Source organism: Pediculus humanus, genomic scaffold (assembly GCF_000006295.1).
Source record: "Pediculus humanus corporis 1103172108266 genomic scaffold, whole genome shotgun sequence".
Taxonomy (NCBI): domain Eukaryota; kingdom Metazoa; phylum Arthropoda; class Insecta; order Psocodea; family Pediculidae; genus Pediculus; species Pediculus humanus.
In genome coordinates this window covers 744,975-765,567 of record NW_002987835.1, presented here as the reverse complement: position 1 = coordinate 765,567, position 20,593 = coordinate 744,975, and the positions used below count along the sequence as shown (strand labels likewise).

General features: G+C 27.5%; 1 protein-coding gene across 1 annotated transcript; it reads right to left on the bottom strand.

The window, feature by feature from the left end:
- Positions 1 to 14,678: 14,678 nt before the first annotated feature.
- Phum_PHUM499580 (tyrosine-protein kinase transmembrane receptor ROR1 precursor, putative) lies at positions 14,679 to 20,306 on the bottom strand (the record flags this gene model as incomplete). Its single annotated transcript, XM_002430754.1, has 15 exons — positions 14,679 to 14,719; positions 15,005 to 15,418; positions 15,505 to 15,599; positions 15,675 to 15,835; positions 15,929 to 16,061; positions 16,133 to 16,380; positions 16,469 to 16,686; positions 16,782 to 16,933; positions 17,073 to 17,199; positions 17,276 to 17,509; positions 17,602 to 17,879; positions 17,973 to 18,113; positions 19,369 to 19,568; positions 19,639 to 19,814; positions 20,126 to 20,306. The coding sequence occupies 15 exons, from the start codon at positions 20,304 to 20,306 to the stop codon at positions 14,679 to 14,681; spliced, it is 2,799 nt and encodes a 932-aa protein (XP_002430799.1).
- Positions 20,307 to 20,593: the final 287 nt, after the last annotated feature.

Genomic DNA, 20,593 nt, shown 5'->3' with positions numbered 1-20,593 from the left:
TTATTTTAATTAAAATACTCGATTTCTAATAAATTCTATATAAATGATTTCTTTACCATCGAAAATAATTTTAAAAAATTTTCAAATTTAAATTTAAATTTAAATTTAAATAATAATAATAATAAAAAAACTAATTTTCAAATGAATAATTCAAATAAAACTAACCGTATATGTGTATTTTTTCTTAAACCGATTACTTCAAAAAAAAATTGACCTTTGACACAGTTCTTGATTCGTGACAATTAATGACAATTAACATCAATGTAGTAGAGGAAAGATCAAATAAGAAAAAACAAAAATTAAATTTAAAAAAAAAAAAAAAAAAAAAAAATTTTTAACCGATATCTTCACTCACGAACTTAAAAACGCACAAACACACTCACGCACGACGCGACACGGTCTCGTAATAAGAAAAGTGAATCCGCGCTTCTCTCTCTCTCTCTCTCTCTCTCTCTTTTTTTTCTTTCCTTTTCTTTTCTTTAAAACTTGACAGGCGAAAAACGTATTTAAAAAAAAAAAAAAAAAAAAAAAAAAAAACGCGCGCCAAAAAACAGAAAAAAAAAAAAAAATGGAGGGAGAACAAAATATATTACTAGTTAATATATAATGTAAAAAAGAGGGGAAATGGAGATTTTTGATCACGATTTTGAATCACGACACACGTGAGCGAGCGCCCTTCAACGGTTAAAAACTGAAATAAAAATGAATGGTTTACTCGTTATGAGACAGATGACTCTGGCGGCGAGTTTCAATACTACAATACGACGACAACAACAACAATTGCATTTCTCCTCTTGTATCGTGTCCCCCAATTACCTTTGATTCGACCCCTCTTTTTCTCTATCTCTCTCTCTCGCACACACTTTGTTAAGCGGAATATAAAATACACACACACGTTAAAATTCACAAAAATTCAACAACATTTAACATCCCTTAATTATTATACCCTTAACTATTGTAACTACTAGTATGCAATTCTCCATTAATTTAAAACAAAAAAAAAAAAATAATAATAATAATAATAATTGTTTTCAATACCTCAAGTTAATTCCAATATCACTTACAGATTAATCAAGTCTATAAAAAAAAAATTTTCCACTCGGAAAATCAATGGAAAAATCTCACGAATTTTCACGACTCACACTTTCACACAAGTAAAATATTTTAATCAAAGCGTACCTAATCCAAGAAATTTTAAACTACTCGAATTTAAATGTAATGAGAGACAAAACAACAACAACAACAACAACAGCAACAGCAACTCACTCTACAAACAAGTCTAATTTATTTAACAAAAAAAAAAAAAGCCAAAGGTTACACAAAGGTTAGTTTTTCCGTTAAAATAAAACTAAAAAACGAACTTTTTTAAAAAGTCCGGTTTTTTTTAGGTGCACAATGAATACACATTCTTTCAACATAATTAAAAAAAAAAAAAAAAAAAAAAAAACCAACGAATTTTATTACCTAGAAACTGGTATTACGGGAATATGCAATAACAAAAATCTCCCAAAAAAAAAAAAAATAAAAAATAAATTTATTTGGTTGCAAGGGGCTGGACTTTATTTCGGCTTAAACTCCTCCTACAGGAATAAATCCCTTATTAAATATTCACCCTATTTCGTCTACACATTTGATGATTCTCCCTGCTCCCCCTTCCCCCCCCCTATCATCCATACATCCATAATGACAAAAGCGAATTTTTTTTTTTTTTTTTTTTTTCCTTTTTCCATTCTTTTCTTTTCTTTTTTTATTCCTTTGGGGGGGCACGTTGCAAAAGGGGGGAAGAATACAACAAATCAAAATTACCCTCAAGTCTATGCAGCAACTCTCTCTTTTCAACCACTTTTATTTTCATCATCCCCAACCAAAAGCAGTCATGTCTTTAAATTTTCATTTCAAAAATGGACGCAGCAACACAATTTAAAGGTATTTAAACGAATATTATAAACATAAAACAATTTTAGGAAATTTTACATAACACATCCATAATCTCTCACATTTTGACTCATTTATCGATATTAATTAAACGACGTGGCAAGAGAAACGTTAACAAAAAAAAAAAAAAAAAAAAAAAAAACAAATTTTTTCCTTCAATTTCCTCACAAACTTGACCGAGAAGTGCATGAAGAAATGCGGACGACGCGTGCGTACCTGAATGGCAACAAAACAAACGTAGTACCCCCAAAAAAAAAAAAACTATAAATTTTTTTTTTTTTTTTTTTTTTCCCATCCAAAATAAGGTATGCAACAAGTTTTTTTGAAACAACCTGTTTTCCACGTGGATTTTTTTTTTTTTTTCAATTTCTACGCAAAATAAACGATACGCGCGTTTCTATTAGAGAGAGAGAGAGAGACAGAGAGTATTTATACAACGCAATTATCATAAGCTCAATAAATTTTCAAATGGGAAAAAAGAAAAACTATAGCGAGGAGAAAACTTTTTACACTATTACATCTTTGGAATTTTTTTTTTTTTTTTTTTTCCCTAATATAACAACAATTTTATCGAGTTTAATTAATTGTCTAACCTTGATATAAAATTACATCATTTTTCCATAAATTCTCTATGAGCCAATGACCTCAAGTCTACTTCTTGCCGCTTATGTATTTTATTTTATTTTTTTATGGCATCGTCTTAATCGAGCTCAGGTTTGGTTACAGTTACATTTAAATTTCCTTAAAAAATATTTAAAATAACGCTTTAGCAACGTAAACGGTTTCTCAACGAGTTTAAATTTCGGCGCGAAAAAATACAACTCGACGTTTTTTAAATGTTTTCAATCCAGAGCAACCATTCAAAGTTTTTATTGGAGAGAGAGAGAGAGAGAGAAAAAATTAAATAAAAACACGTGCAAAGCTTTTTTCCACTTACCTCCAGCCATTTCCCAGTTGTTCGGTCGGCGAATCTGAATCCCCACCACCAGAACCCCTGAAACACATACAGGATTACGTACACGAATGTTAGGAAAACTCTATTTTAAATAAAATAATAATAATAAAACTAAAATCGAAATTTTACTGATTGGACAAGTCTCACTGATATTAATTTTATTAATTTGCCCACCCCCTCCCTCCCTCCCTTAACGTTTAACTTCATCAAGCTAAGGATCATCACAAGGTACATAAGGATACAAAAAGGTTAGGTTTACTTTTAACCACAATAACTTATCAATAACGTCAACCGATGACGTCAGAAAACAATCACACGATCATTCGTTAGAATTTAGTTATACTTATTTAAAAAAACTAAGCCATTTTTTACATGTTCGAAACTATATAAGCTATTTTATTCCCAAGCATTTAAAAGCAAACCGTGGGGAGGCATGCGCGCCATTTAAATAATTTTTTCCCCCCAACTGAATTCGTACGTTTGTAAGCATTTCCCTATCGACAAAAAAAAAATTTTTTTTTTTCTACAAATTAATTTCTCTTACCGTTTCTTTGAACCTCCAGCTACAGATGGTTCCACAACTATGGATGATCCTTGAAAGTTATACCCTAAAAACAAAAAAAAAAAAATAATAATAATAATAATAAAGTTGTTGGTTTTATAAATTCTTGAATGATGAAAAAATTATTAATCGACGACCATTTATTACACAGTCCATACTTGTTGAACGTACATTTTTGCACATTTACATTTACATATATAAACTGTACTGGGACGATGGAAACCTGTCGTCGACAGCATCACTCGACAAAAAAAAAAAAAAAAAAAAAAATGTATACAATTTTACCCGTGCCAGACATGTTTCGGGCACGAGCGAATATAAAAAAATACGGTTTTGCAAAAAGAATATATATATATAAAGATAGATCACCGCCACACTTTTGCATTTTATAATAATATAATTTGCATATATTTATATAAGATGGCAAATAATGTCGATCGACCGACCACCCCCCTTTTATATATATCTTTAATTTAAATACACCTGCGATTCATTTTTTTTTTTTTTTTTTTTTTTCAAACACGAAAAATTTGCTAAAGACAATATAATATATCACCGGGAAATATTTATTTATTGATACCATTTAATAATAATAATAATAATAATTTCTCTTTTTCCAAAATAAAGAATCATGAATGAAATAACTTTTGCGACAATTTTTAGGGACTCATCCCTAATGTCATCTATTTATTATTTAAAGTCCTTGCAATAAATATGAATATTTAAAATAATATTCAATGATTCTTTCTTTTTGGGAGAATCAGAAAAGAAGCACGAGACAACCACCATGCGACAGAGGAACGCATGCTGCAATCCAGTTTCTCTCTTTCAAAGAAAAAAAAAAAAAAAAGAAAGAAATCGATAAAAAGACGTGTGAGGGTTTTACAAAAAAATATGAATTAAATATTATTATTATTAATAATAATAATAACTGGAATGACAATATACAGAAGAAGAAAAAAATTGTCACCGCATCTTTGAATGCAAAAATATGAATGCAATAATTTAGGGTCATCATATTTATATGAAAATTTTTTTTTACATCTCCAGAATGAATATCTCACCATCTTGGTCTCTTGAGGGTCGTTTTATGGCACGCTTCAAACTTCATATTTATCACATTTAAATTTTTCAATGGTCAAAAGGCTCACAGGGTGACAAACGAAATATTATTATTATTATAAAAATCTATCTCAATCATTAACCCAAATCAGTTCTAAACCATTTAAATTTTAAAGTAAATAATAACGCAGCACTTATACAGATATTTTTTCAAAGTTGGGAAAAAAGAAAGTCGAAGAGAGAGAAAAAGCTTCAAGCTTCCAAGGGAGCAAGGAGTGCCATCGTGAACCAGTTGCCAAGGTAACACGGCATCCCTGTCACTTTTCAACCACCAACCACCCCCATCGTACGGTGGATTCGTATTCGTTAGAAGAGTAGCAAGTAGAAAAAAAAAAAATCACTCAAGTGACCGATCCTTTCAAACAAGCTGTTGTTTTTCAAACGTGGAACAAAAAAAAAGAGAGAGAGAGAGAGGGGGGGGGGAGAGATAAAAATTGCAGTTTTTTTTACAATATCAATCTTTTTATATTTTGAACATTGGAAAAATGTTTTTCCCCACTCCCTTTCTCTCTCTCTCTCTCTCTACATTTCCTTTTAGAAAATAAAAATAACAAAAGGTTTAACGTATTTTTTAATCGATTTTTTCAAAAACGACCAAACGGATATACCAGTATTACAAATTTTTAAGATTTACAAAAAGAAGAAAAATGTTAACAACACTTGCTTGCAAGATAAAAATTAACAAAACGTTTTTAAGGAGGTGCTTGCAAAACCCCTCGCCATCACCCCGCCATTGAACAATTTTACCCTAAATTTTTTAAGAAAAACTGGGTTTGAGGGCTCAGCAAAATAACAAAACATACAACAACAAAAACAACAACAACAACTTACAAAAAAAATGAAAATGAAAAGAAATAAAACCCTTGTAACAAAAAGTCTAGAAAAAAAAAAAAAAAAAAAAAAAAAAAAACGTAAATTTCGGTTAGGGGTAAATATTTCATTTGAACCGACCATTTTAAACGGTTTTATGTAAAAAAAAAAAAAAAAAAAAAATTTAGAGCAACTCATGTCATGTAATTTTAAAAAGACGTTACCAACGTATCAAACTTAAAAAATTTTCAATTTGCAACAACAACAACAACAACAACAACAAAAAGAAAGAAAATTTTTTCACATATTCTCATAATTTAAAACTCAACTCCAAATTAAATTGAAAATCGATAACCTAACTACTACTATGAGATTTAATATAAGAAATAAACAAACGATAAGTTTTCAAAATGGCGATTTCATACATACCCGCGTTAATTATGTTGAGAAACGAAAAAAATAAAAAATTTCATATCATGTTTAGTTTTGTGAGTAGGAAAAGATACTCCTCCCCTCCCCCTCCCCCCTCCTTCCCCCCAAGACAAATAATTTACAAAATTCAATAATTTTATGACTGAGAATTCAACAAATTTGTAAAAAACAAAAATTAATGTTTACAAGTGATAAAGCTAAACAATATTTAACCAACTCATTGATATATAAAGTAAAAATTACACAGAGTTCGATGGGGGGGGGGGTGGGAAATGTTTTACAATAACGTCTACCAACAACAATTAAATAAAAGACTTTGTAAATAAAAGAAAAAAAAGTTAATTAGTCTCTTATAAACACAAGATTGATAACTAAACACAAACATGACTGGTTTGACTTGGAAAAGAGTAGATTTTGAAAATTAAACTCTCAGAAATTAATATAAATATTTTAAAAATTGTTAGTACAAAAAAAATCTCTGATTAAATTTTTTTATTGAAACCTTAATAATTTCACACACACAGAGATTGTTAAACGAATTAATTACATTCAATCATTATTGATCGATTGATTGATTATTATTATTATTAAATACCAGTGAGGACTGCATAATCACCACCCCGAATGCTTTCATTCCTCATTTGAACTATTCATTCAATGCCATCATTTTTTTTTTTTTTGTTTTCGATTTCTTATTAATTACTCTCGAACCAAACTTGAATTTTTATGTACATAATGGACAAACCCTTAAGAAAACCATTTTTAAAAAAAAAAATTTTCATTGGGATAATAACAATGCTCAGTAATAATAATAATATTTCCATGTTTTAAAAAAAAAAACAGGAATTTTATGTTATGGCAGGCACCCCAATAAAATATTACTACCATATAATTAAAACCTGTTTTACAAACACCCCACAAAATCATATTATAATTGGCATAATCCCTGGAGTTTACTACTACAACAACAACAACAACACAAAAACCCTTGGAATTTTCATGCAAATTTAAAAAAGAAAAAGAAAAGAAAAAAAAAATTTGTCTCAAATGCTAATAAATTACACTGTGCTACAGGTGAATTATACTATAGATTGTAAATGTATATTTTTTCCATTTGAGACTTTGAGTATTTTAATCCAAAATATTTTAGCTTGGATAATTACCTTTCCTTTTCTTAAATTATATCACGTTTTATATGAGCAATAACTAATGAGTTTAAACTGGTTACACTTTTTATAAATTCTTACAAACTTTAAATAAACTCACTTAATTTAACCCAAATGCAACCTATTGTTTCCGAAACTATTTTAAAAAATTTACTACTTTTTCCAAAACTTGAATAAAAATGGCATTAATTAATTATAAAAAAAACAAAAAATATTAACGAGTGGTAAACAAAATTTAAAAGAATGCTTCGTATATGAATAAAATCGATTGTCATGAATGCAACAACTTCGTGGTGCAAAACACGTCCTTGAACGAGGAGACGGCGGCCATTTTGTTATGCGTAGAACATTGATGGCATGCAACATTCCACAAAGCCTAAGGTTATCATCGCTTTTGTTTATGAATACAGTTCATTAACACTTGTTAAAAAAAAAAAAAAAAAAAAACAACCGTCTGCCATCTTAAAACGTGGGATTTAAATAAATAATATGAAAAACTGCTTACCGTTGAGCTTGTCAATAGCACGATCGGCCGAAGATTGGTCTGGGCAATCAACAAAAGCATAACCACCACGTTTAACAAGAATAGCGCCACATGATATGTTGTTGTCCAAAAACAGCTGTCTCAGGCTGAATTCTGACACATCCGCAGACAAATTCCCAACATACAACTTACTCATTGTCAGTTCCGTAGTCTCTACCGATTTCATATAAGATAATTATTTAAAACAAAAAATATTCACAAAATAACAGAGATATGACAACGCTAAACTTCCGCTACCATCAACCGCGTCACTTGCCGGTCCCAACAATGCGCAAGCGCTAGTAATCGACGGTCATTCTGTGAACTTCTATTCGAACCCGATTGGTCAAATTTTCATTCCCTTATTTTTTTCATTGGTTAATTTTTTTTTTTTTATCTTAGAACATATTAACACTGTTCAAATAGGACCATTAATATATTTTTTTAAAAAAAAAAAAAAAATTAACATATTATAATAATAACCCTGTGTAAAACCCCTTTGAATGAATTTATTTATTATTTATTAAAATAAAGAAAACGAATCCCTAATAAAAAAGCTATTTCTCTCCCCCCCCCCGCGAAATATAAATAAATAAATAATAGAAAAAGGGAAAAGAAAATTTTTTTTTTTTGTTAAAAAGTGTTAAAGACTTATCTGTATCCCAAAACAATTTTTTTTTTTTTTTTTTTTTTAATTGTCACTGAGAATGAATGTTTACTGTTTAGCGAAGTTTTTTTACATTTTGTAAATATTTTTTTCCTGTTATTGAGAATTTTTTTTATCAAAACGATAAAAAAAAATTGAAACCTTGATGTACAACAAAATGATAATAAGTCATCATCGTCTTCCAGATTTGATCATCAATCACTAAACTTTTTGGCTGTAATAAGTAGAAACTGTCGAAAACATATTTTTTTTTTTTTTTTTAATTTTTTTTTTTTTTTTACTTTTATTTCATCTTGATGAATATATTATTATTATTTTCCTGAAAATAACACATTTAACAATTTTTTTTTTTTTTTTTTCTCTTCAATTGTTTTCATTTTTTATTTACATTTTTTTTTTTTGTTTTTTTTTTTTTTTTTGTTTCTTTAAATCAAATTGACTCAGAATTATGGAAGAAAATTGAAATTTTTGAAGTGTGATTGATTACAAATAAATACAAAATCGTTTTCATTCATTCGAACGTTTAAATAAATAAATGGAAACCTTCTAGAAACACGTAGATTATTCTATGTAAATAATAGAAATATTTTAAACGTAAGAGACATATATAACGAATTTTTTTACTAAAGTTTCATTCACCCTCCCAAAAGAAAATGGTTTCACACACACACACACACAAAAAGTTTTTTTTTTTTTTTTCGCCGCCAAAAAGAGACACAATTATTATTATTATTATTATTAAAGGTTATATATAAACCTCACACCATTATAGGTGAAACCGTGAGATTTTTTTACCCCACTTTCGATCGACAGGATCATCATTCATTTCTTATGACTCCATATTTTTTTCATTTTAAATAAACGCCATTTTTATTTTTTTTTTCTACCTTACAAAATTAAAATTTTTGTTTTTGTTATAATTATCTAATTTTATCATCATTATTATACCATCCCATAAAACCATTATCAACAAAAAAAATTTAATAAATAAAAAAAAATTTAAAATTATTCAATTACATTTGATGAGGACATTTTGTTGATGATAAACAGCAACAATTCACCTTAAAATTTTAATTTTTCCCCCTCCCCCCCAGATAAAATTAATTAATTACTTACCCTTAATTAATAATTAACAATAAAATATAAATTGTTAATAAATAAAATATTTTTTTTTTTACATATATATTAAAAAATTAAATGATTACAACTTACCCTTTAAACGTTTTTCCTTCAAAAAGAAGTTCAAATTTGAAATTAAAAAAATCTGCACTTCTTTAAATTTTTCTTTTTATGACACACAATACTAAATGTAAACCGTTGGAAAATTAATTAATAATAATAATAATAATAATAATGAAAACTTTGACTATTTAAAATTGAAATGAAAAAAAAAAGCTTTCTCGAACGTTTATGTTGATATATCTAAAAAAGACTTAGCCTGGCAAGAGAAGACTTGAGATATTTATAAAAAGAACTTAAATGTTTACAGAGGGATGATTTTGATGATAATGATGATGATGGTGATACGTTATATAAAAAAAAGGGAGAAGAATCCTCTCTTTTCCTCTATTTCTTTTTTTTTTTTTTTTTCATTCACAAGAATAAATAAAGATAATTATAAAATCTAGCATGCGTACGTAGTATGGTTATGTATAATAATAATAGGTATGTTTGGGTTTAATTTTTTTTTTGTATATTTCATGCATCATTCTAAAGAATGGGGTGCATAATAACAAAATATGTTTTTTCTTTTTGTCATAATAACGAATATTTTTTTCTATCCTAACTTTAATGTTTTTTCAACAACCGTTGAATAAACTCTATAAAATATTTTATAAATTGATTGCTACTCACTCATTGATTATGAGTATCTTTTCCCTTATTAAACACCTAATATTGATGAAATCACCATTAAAAAAACAACTTAAAATATTAATTAGGTATTAAAAAAAAAATGCTGAGAATGATAAAAGTAATTAAACTTGTAAAATTATAAATCCTGCTGAATATCGCCATAGTGAATTTTTTTTGCTTGTGAACAAATGTAAAAATGACTTGCAACAATCGAAATGACATTATTATTATTATTATTGTTATTATTATTATTATTATGAATTTTTAATTTTTGCAAAGGTTTTTTTTATGTTCTTATCTTCATTATTATCTTTTCAATTATCTCTAAAAGTAAAAAAAAAATTATCTACTTTTTCTAAGAATTTTAAAATGGATTCCACGCGTCATACGCACAAACACAAAAAACCGCCAACGGTTAAAAAAAAAAATCAACAATTAAATTTTTTTTTTTGAAATGTATGCGAAATATGATTCCCGAAATATTTTCGAGATGTAATTATATGTAAACATAACTATTATCTCTCTTTTTTTTTAAATAACGTTCCCGAATTAATGAAAAACTTTTATAATATAAAAAAAAAACCGTTTAACCTTATTACTAAATGCGTGAAATTGTTATGCGAGTAAAAAGAGAAACAAAAGTCATAGATTAAATAAACTTATAATCGAAGTGTTAATTAACAATCGAACGCTTCGTTTTGTTTTTATTCATCTATGAGATTACTTTTTTCGCGAAAATATATATATTTGAGTATTAAAATTTTAAATTAAATAATGTGTGGCGTCGTATAAAAAGTTTACATATTTTTTATTAGAATTAATTTGTGTGAGGTAATTAATATCTATTTTAAAACGGAAAACCGAATTTTGAAATTCGTTAATTTTTTTTTAGGAATTCGTTTTGACAAACTCAAAAAAAATTAATAGATAAATGCATGTGTAAGCATCAAATGGCGTCGTATATCAAATAATGGGGAAAAAAGTTTGAACCATTGACCTTGAATAAACTTGGAGGGTTGTTTTAGGCAATGTTACTAGCAGGTAAAAAAAATATTTGTACCTTGAATACTGTTTAAATTTATTATAAAGGCACGTAAAAAAAAAAAAAAAACCGTTGCCGGAAATTAAGTAAATTTATTATAAACCAATTCTTTCAAATGTTATTTTTTACCGTTTTTTTTTTTTTTTTTTTTTTTTAAATGTGCAACGTAAGGTTTAAAACGGACCGAAATAGTTTTAATTCTTAGAAATTAGTTAATTCAATGCAAAATAAAAAAGAAAACACATTTTCAAAACTATTTATTTACTTCTAAGAAGTGATTTAAGTTTTAAATTTAAAAAAAAAAATTTTATGCTCCGCCATTTTGTTTATCCTTCGTCTACCTTTGTTAATTTTTATCGATTATTTTATTTGTAATTTTCTTATTATGGCGAACGATTGTGATATTATTAAATTATTTATTTATCTCTTATTATTTACATAAGAATATTACATAAAACTAAAGTTAATAATTTATTAATAGATTATTATTACCATTAATATTTAAATTCTCTTACCTATTTTCATAAGCAGGTAACATACAGTAAAACTTTTCTCATCATTTCTTCTTTTTTTTTTTTTTATATTTGTTCTTGAATTATTTCTTCATAATAATAATAATAATAATAATAATACTTTTTTAAAGACTTTGATGATTTTTCAACCGTAACAACCAACAACCGTAATCCTTCTAACAAAAATACCTAATTTAAAACATAAAAAATAATAATAATAAACCATTACATATCAATAAAAATGTTTTTATTCTAAAAATAAAAATTTTATGTTTATTTTCTTTCTATTTTAAGAGTGAAATAAAAATAAAAAAAAACCTTAAGGAATAATATTTTAAAGGAAATGAAAGTAAAAAATTATAAATGTCCTCATAAAAAAATTTGTTTCATGTGTTTGTGCTTCTCTATTGCAATTAAAAATATGAATTATAATTAATAAAATTTTATTAAAAAGTAATTTATTAATATTATATCTATTAATAATTAATATTATTGTTATTGTTATTTAATTAAAACAATCGTCTTTGTTTTTAAATATTGATTAAAATTTGTTTGTTTGTTGCAGGTTTATTTTTAAAGATGGCGTTTTCAAAATTAAACTTATTCACATCACATGTATATTTTCTATAATTATAAATTAAAATTAACGTTTATTGATAATAAAAAAAATATCTATCGATAAATAATAATGATTTCTGTGTGTGTGTGTGTGTGTGTGTGTGTTAAGGGATGTTGAAGAAAAAGTTGGACAAGCATTACAAAAAAAAAAATTCCTGTTGTGGAACAAAAAATTCTCTTTTTCTTCTTAAACAGTTTTTTACTGTTTTGGTATGAGTTTTTACATGGGTAAACTAAAAAAAAATTAAAATATCAAATTACATTTAAAAAAAAAAAGAATGACTATTATTATTATGTTGCAAAAGGTGGTTAGGTTAGAAAATGTTGCTTTGTTGTTCAAAACTGGGTTTTTTTGGGAGAATATTCAAAAAAGTAAAAAAAAATAAATGAGAAATACAACAAAAATTGTATTGTTATTGATTTTTCACAATTAATACAATAATAATATTATTATTATTATTATGTATGGGATTAATTTTGTCAGGGGTTTGAAATTATTTAATGTTGTACTGTTTTGCCTTTTAAAAAATATGATTTTTGGACTTTTGGATTGATATTTTATAAATAATTCTCTTGTAAATGCATTAGTAATCACTTAAGTAATAAATTAAATGGAAAAAAACGTTTAATAATAATAGAAATTTCTAGAAACGTTCAATTGATTATTAATAACATATCAAATGGAATGCCTTTATTAACGTTTTTTTTTTCCCCATAAAAAATGTATTTGTTTAAATATTGGTAAAATATGAGGATTTCTAGCATCGAAAAGAATTTTTTTTTTTGAAATTAAATATAAAAGTTAAAATTTAAAATAAATATATAAGTTAAATTACAAAAAAAAAAAAAAAATTTATTCGAATTTTCTTTTTTTTTTTTTTCAACCATGTATGTTCGTACGACATTAATGAATCAAGAGAGAGGGTTGGCAAATCGTTCAAAATGGCCGCCACCCTTTTAACCATTCACCCTGTTATATGACGGCTTGAGGCACGAATGTGTTGAAAAATCAAAAAGGGTGAAATACAAAAAAGGTGTTTCTTTTTTTTTTTAAATAAAAAATTAACCCCATCGTATTTTGTTATTTATTCTTATTCATTTGACGAAAGAGAAAAAAAAAAACGGCGTCACTACGCGAATAGTTATTACTTTAATCCGATAGAGCGCGTTGATGTAAACATCAATAACTTGTAACAAACTCCGACAGATGTCAGTCAAAATTATTTGTGTATATACTTTTTAAAAAAAAAGAAAAATTCACGCTAATTTATATAATAAAATAATATTTTGTTTGATTGAGTATTATAAATTAATAATTTATATCAAATTCATAATCCAAAATTAAATTAATAAATAGCAACAAAAAGTAAAAAAAAAAACATAAAAGTGCACTTACCCGATAGTCAAACACCGGTTATGCTATTTTCAATACATTCAAAAACTGTGAATTGCCTAACTGACAATTTGAAGGCGTATTATAATCCCATAATAATTTGTAACGATTGAATTCCAGCTTCCTGTAAAGAATTTCAAAAATATATTAATTAAAAATTATTATTATTATTATTATTATTATTAATTTTTTGCAATGACTACACAGTAATCAACTTTACCTGTTTAAAAAATTAAAGAATTTCAATTAATACAAATTCTTTTACATCTCACGCATAAAAATAAACTTACAAAAAAAAAAGAAATTTTTATTTTTTTTTTCATTAATTTTATTATATATAAATGTAAAAAAATTATATTTATTACAACATTAAAAAAAAACATTATTAAAGTACAGATAGAGAGAAAAATACAAAAAAACTAACTAACTAACAGAATAGTTTTTTTTTATAAAACAAAATTCATTCGATAAATTTATTACTTTTGAAATTATTGTTTTCTTTCCCCTTTCTAAAATTAATTTCCTCCAATTATCATCATTATCATTATCATTATCATTATTATTATTATAAATAACATATTTATTACCGTTAACAATAAGAACCGTACATTAAATATATATATTAATAACGGTTTTTCAATACCACCATCATCACAAATTTTTTTTATTTACAATTGATTATGTATACGTTTAAAAAAAAAAAAAGAAAAAAATGATGAGCAAAACAAAATGAATTTTAATTTATATAAAAATTCAATAAATCGATCAATCGATCAATCGATCGAGAGATCGAACGATAAATAAATCAATCGATAAATCAGTCGGTGTAATTAAATAATAAATTTTTATTTTTTCATCTTTCTTCCATGAGATCTTTTTAAGTGTTTTAAATAATAATAACAATAATAATAATAATAAAAATCGATTAAAAAAAAATTATTGATAATAATGATAATAATAATAATGATAATAAATTTTATCAAAATTAATAAAAAAAATAAAATAAATTCTTTCTTTCTTTTTTTTTTTTCAAATAAATAAAAAATGATTGACGCCATTTTTTTTTCCCCCGACGCCCGGATTTTTATTACCATAAATTCCCACAGGATTCGTTAAAATCCCCAAAAACTCATCATTATTATTATTATTATAATTATTTTTCATTTGATCATTTATTTATAAAAAAAAAAAAAAATTTTTTTAACGTAGGCACCTTCTTTTTTTTCTCAAGTTTTATTTTTAAATTATTCACCGTCACGTGACACATTTCAATTCAATATGACTTCCATTTAATAATATTATTATTATTAATTTTTTTTCCTTATTTTATAACGGACTAGAAATAAAAAAAAAAATTTTTTTTCTTTTTTGATTAAATATTACTGATTTTCGATTCGTTATTATTATTATTACTCCTGTGATTGGGCAAACTAATAACGACTTGATTCTTTGGTTCTATAACGGTTTTACCGAATTCAAAATTATTTTTATCTAATTGACTCCTGTGATTTTGTTCTTCTCCGGCAAGATTTAAATTCGACCAATTTGTATTTATCGATTGACCCGAACAACTCGAATTCGACGATTTCGGTAGGCTGTTCGATCCGAACGGCCAATATTTTTGTCCCGTTCCTCCGACGTTTTGTTTTCCATTTTGATTTCCACCGCCGAACGTTCGAATCGGTGGAGGTAGAGCGTTGTGACGTGGAGTCACCGAATTTATCGGATTACGAACGGGAGGAGATGAAACTTGAGTCGATTGAGTTTTGTTCGAAGGATTTGTGCTGGATTTGTGACTAGTATTACTATTGCTGCTACACGTTGTGCCTGTAAAATAAAAAAAAAGACGTTTTTATTAAATTATAATTCCCCCCCCTCCTCCTTCCCTTCGTCCCTCTCTCCCTTCGCCATACCTCTAAAACTAGTTTCGTCCATTGTCGACCACATTCCTTGACTGTTTGGACTATAATTTATAACTCTTGCCGAATCCAAACACCAGGCGTTCAACCTAAAATAAATTAAATAAATCACACAAACGATTCCAACGATTCGAACGCGTCAAAGGTTCGTCTTTAATGAATACCTGGCGTGAAGCTCAGGGAAATGAGGCCTCCTCGAAGGAACTTCGTGCCAACATTCTACCATCAAAGAATATATTCTAGAAGGACAGTCTTCGGGACATGGTAAAAGCTGCCTCGATCTGATCATGTCAATGACTTCTTGATTGTTGTAGCCGTAATATGGCTGAAATTTGACAAAAAAGAAAGCAGGTCGAGATTATTTTATTTCAGGATCGATTACCAACATTTAAATTCAAATCGTTGAATGAATGAATACCTGAAGACCGTAACTGTAAATCTCCCACAAAACGACGCCGTAGCTCCAAACGTCTGATTCCGTAGTAAATTTCCCATACAATATGGATTCCGGAGGCATCCACCGAACGGGTAACAAGGATTTACTTTGAACTCTGCCGACAAAAACATTTTTTTTAATAAAAACTCATCGATTGGAAAATCCGTTATGGTAAAAGGTAACAACCTGTAGTAATCCGAAGAATAAACATCTCTCGACAAACCGAAATCCGATATTTTAACCGTGAGATTATCTCCCACGAGACAATTTCTCGCGGCTAAATCCCTGTGAACGTAATGATGAGAACTCAGATAATCCATTCCGGCAGCTATTTGTAAAGCGATTTGTAGAAATTCTTGTTGGTCTAATATGTGACCCCCGTTGTCGTCGGCCGATCTCGGAGAATGTACCATCAAATACTCGTGAAGATCACCCTATCACGTAAATAATAATTACAATTAATTGTTTTTGTTTTTTAAACAGCACCATGACGTCACGTTTAAAAGGAATCAAATATAAAACCTGAGTCATGTATTCGAACAACATGGCGTAGGGTTGTTGACGTTTCACGACTCCCAAAAGACAAACAATATTCGGATGACGTAATTCAGACATGAGTTCAACTTCGCGTCTGAAATCTTGTTGAGTTTTCAACGTAGCATTTTCTTTGAGTGTTTTTATGGCAACTTGTAAAACGGGATCCGTTTTGCTCACGTGAATTTCACCCTTGTAAACTTTACCTGTAAATTTTTTTTAATATATATATCCAATTAAAATCATTTACTTTCACACCTTTTCATTATTATTATTATTATTATTATTATTATGTCATTACCGAAAGCTCCTTCTCCGAGTTCTTCTAAAAATTTAACATTCGATAATTGGTATTCACGCGTCCGAACAATGTTTTGCCTTTGGTTTTTATTATTCGAATGATAATCGGGTAAAAGAGCGTTCATTTCCAAATTGCCATTGTTTCCGCCATTTCTATTATTAAACGTTGATTTTATTTTTCCAGGAGAATTTTTACCGTTAACGATCTAAAATAAAATTAAATTGATTAAAAATTCGTTCTTCTTCTTCTTAAAATGTATTTTAAAAAAGGTTTACCTTGGCGTTGGAAAACGTTTGATTTTGATGAAAATCGTCGCGAGTTCTTTTTCGCCTTTTGCAACAGTAGTACAACATCCAAAATAGAAAAAGTATCAAAAGGCCCGTGCAAGGAGCCAAAATGTAAAACCACATGTGAGACACTAAAAAAAAAGTTTTTTTAATTTTAAAATATTTCAAATATTAAAGTCTTTTTTTGAATATTTTTGGGTAACCTACCACATTGTGGCACATCGCATAATTCCCTGTGCAATTGATCATCATATTCGGTGAAACACCAAGGTCTGTCCTCCGAATTACCAGGATTTCTACAATAATTATGACCTACTAATTCGGGATAATCAGTGACGGGAAATTCTTGTTGGGAAGACCACACGATACATAATCTCCCTGTGGCAGTTATGTGTTGAGTCCCTCTATACCCACCGCCTGATCCCCAATAGCAGTAGGGTTCTTTTAAATAAATACAATTGAAACTTTTTAATTTGTTAACGATAAACAAAATTCATTTGAAATTTGCATGCAAGACAAAGCCCTTGACAAACCTTGAGTTTGCTGTTGAATTCCCATTTTTAAACATCCTCTACTTTCTTCGCTGTGAATTTCAGGCAATTCTTCACATTCCGGAAGGGATAATTGCAAACCGATCAATGGGTGAGATTTTGCAAGAGCATATTCTAATCTGCACAAAACATTTTCCAATAGCTCGCAATCTTCTCGACAAATTTTATGAGGAGGCTTCTTCGGATTTGAATTGCAAATCGGAAAAGCAGAATAACAAAGAGAAGGTTCCGCATACATTTCACATCCTTTTGAAATATCTCTAACAAAATGAGAATTTAATATATTAAGAAAATGATGTACATTGTCATTGAATACTTTATTTAAAACAACAGTTTTAATAAAAGAAAATTACCTGGAATTTTCTATTACAGTAAATGCAGTGTTTATTTTTTCTTCGATTAATTTTTGAGTCAAATTTGACGGAATGTAAACTGTTTTATTACCAACATATTTTTGGCATCTAGTACCTTTATACGGTTGGCAAACAAAATTGCTGTGCTCTGTCACAGGAACTTTACCTAAAAACAATAATCAGTTGTTTGAGTATTGAGAAACTACAGACCACATGGCGACATAAGTGCAAAAAACTATGTCCATCACTTACCGACATCATTTTTAAAGTTGGAAAAAAATGAATTAAACAATCTCGATCCAGTCTCCGATTTTGTATTGGTGGAAGACACTGAATCGGTAAAGAGACGTTTCTTATTAAAATCATCTAAATGAAATGTACCCTTTGGTAATTCTGATTCTTCGAAAGGATCATGAGGAGTAAGAGGATAATTTTGAGGAAATGTATTTGTACCCAATCCAAATGAATGTGTGTCACCGAATGAACCTGATGCATTATGTCTACCTGAGCTTCCACTGATGTGGTCTAAATTAAATGTCCCACTCGAACCTGCACCTGATAATCCAAGGCCAGAAAGCGATCTGAAAACGATCAAAATCGCATAAAATATTGGTTTTACATGTTTAATTAAACTTGACATTGAATTTTATGACAACACTAAAAAAACTTTAAACCTTTCCAGTTAAAAATTCTAAAATACTTTAATATATTACGAATTTGAATCAATAGAATGCGTGATGTAATATAAACACTTAAAAATAATACAACACAATAGGTAATTCAATCAATTTTTAAAAAATTGACAAGTAATCACAGTAATAACGAACCAAAAAAAAAAAAAAAACTGATGTTTACGCATGTAATTCGTAAAACATTTAATTATGTTATTAAAAAATTTAATAATAAAAAAATAAATAAAATTTGAAAAAGATTTTCAATGTAAAAAGTAATTACTTGACTCTTTACAATTCAAAACAACAAGTAGTGGTGGTTTGAATTTATACGGGAAAATTTCAATTGAAAACTTACGAATTATTAGCATCGGTTTCATCGGAAGTTTCATTCAAAATTGTAAAACAATTGTCAAAAAATAAAATAAGTAATATTATAATAAGTTTTATTGTCATTTTCTTTTAAATTATTAGTAAAATTCACCACACCCAACGAAATAACAACATTAATTTTCGGCCATTTTTCAAATTATTGTCATGATATTTCTGAACGTACTCTTAATCTTTCGTCATTGGTTCGCACTTTTGCGACAAAGTGGAAACGGAAATTAATCATAAAAATTCAGTGATACATGTATCTCAAGTTTAAAATTTTTTTGTGTTCGAAAAATTTGATTGCATTTGTTTAAATAAAACTCAGGTAAGTACCAATTATTTAAACTTACTCATCGTATATGTCGGAGAAATGTGGAAATGGTGATATTTCTAACGGACTCGTGAAAGTATTCATTTGCACTTTTAATATTCCTGTCGATTCAACGGTTTTTACACCGTTTGATATTTGGCACGTATAATATCCCGTATCGTGAACGTCTAATGTAGAAATTTTTAATCTCGTACCGAGGCTGTTGCCATCGTTTTTACCCTAAAACATTTATTACAATTATTCTCATATCATTTACTCACGACGTTTACCTATTTTTTAATAATTTTACCTTTATTTTGTACGATCTTGCAATAAGTCTATTTTTCTCTTCTCTCACCGGTGCTTCATATTTAAGCCATTCAAATTTATTAGGGGGTGGTTCACCACTAGCTTCACAACGAAGTTTAACAGCTTCTCCTGATAATTTTGTTATATTTACCAATCCTTTTGTTATCTTTAAGTAACCTGAAACAAAAAAAGATATAAAGATCCTCCTCCGCCATTTTGAAATCAAATTCAAAAAACAATAAACAAAATGACAATTGGAAAAGTTTCCAATTGTTTTCCTTCTTCTTTATATTATCAAAATATTCATAATTAAAAATTTATTTTTATTAATATATATAATAAAAGTTAATTCAATAAAACTTTTAATTTTTGAAATCCATCATTGTTTGCAATTTCTTTTTGTTTTTCCCATACAATTTTTAACTTTTTAACAATTAAAATTATTTCAATTTTTATAATGGATCAAAGTTTATAAAATTTATATTTACCCCCTCCACCTCCTTCATTTAAAGAATTTCCAACGGTTCCATTTTCTTTATGATTTTCTTCAACATTTTCATCATCATAATTATAATCATCAAGACCATCAATTACTCCATGTCCATCATGGTGGCTGCTTGTATCTGACAATCCTAAAAACAAACAAACAAACAATATAAACCAATTCATTTTCTCATTATTGAATACTTTTTCTTTTACCATCCGTAATAATAATAATAATAATAATTTTAGTTTTAAACACTCAACACTTTTTACGCCCTCCTTCCCCTCCCCCCTTTTTTCTCTATGTGTTTTAAATGAACAATTAATTTTGATAGACAGTTGATAGTTGAGTAAATGACGTTTTTACAATTTTTATTTTATGGTTGTTTGAGTTTTTTTTTTTTTTTTTTTTTTTTTTAAGTTGAAACTCGTGCCATTTTTTTTTTTCCCTCCCTTAAAATATTTACTTTTTT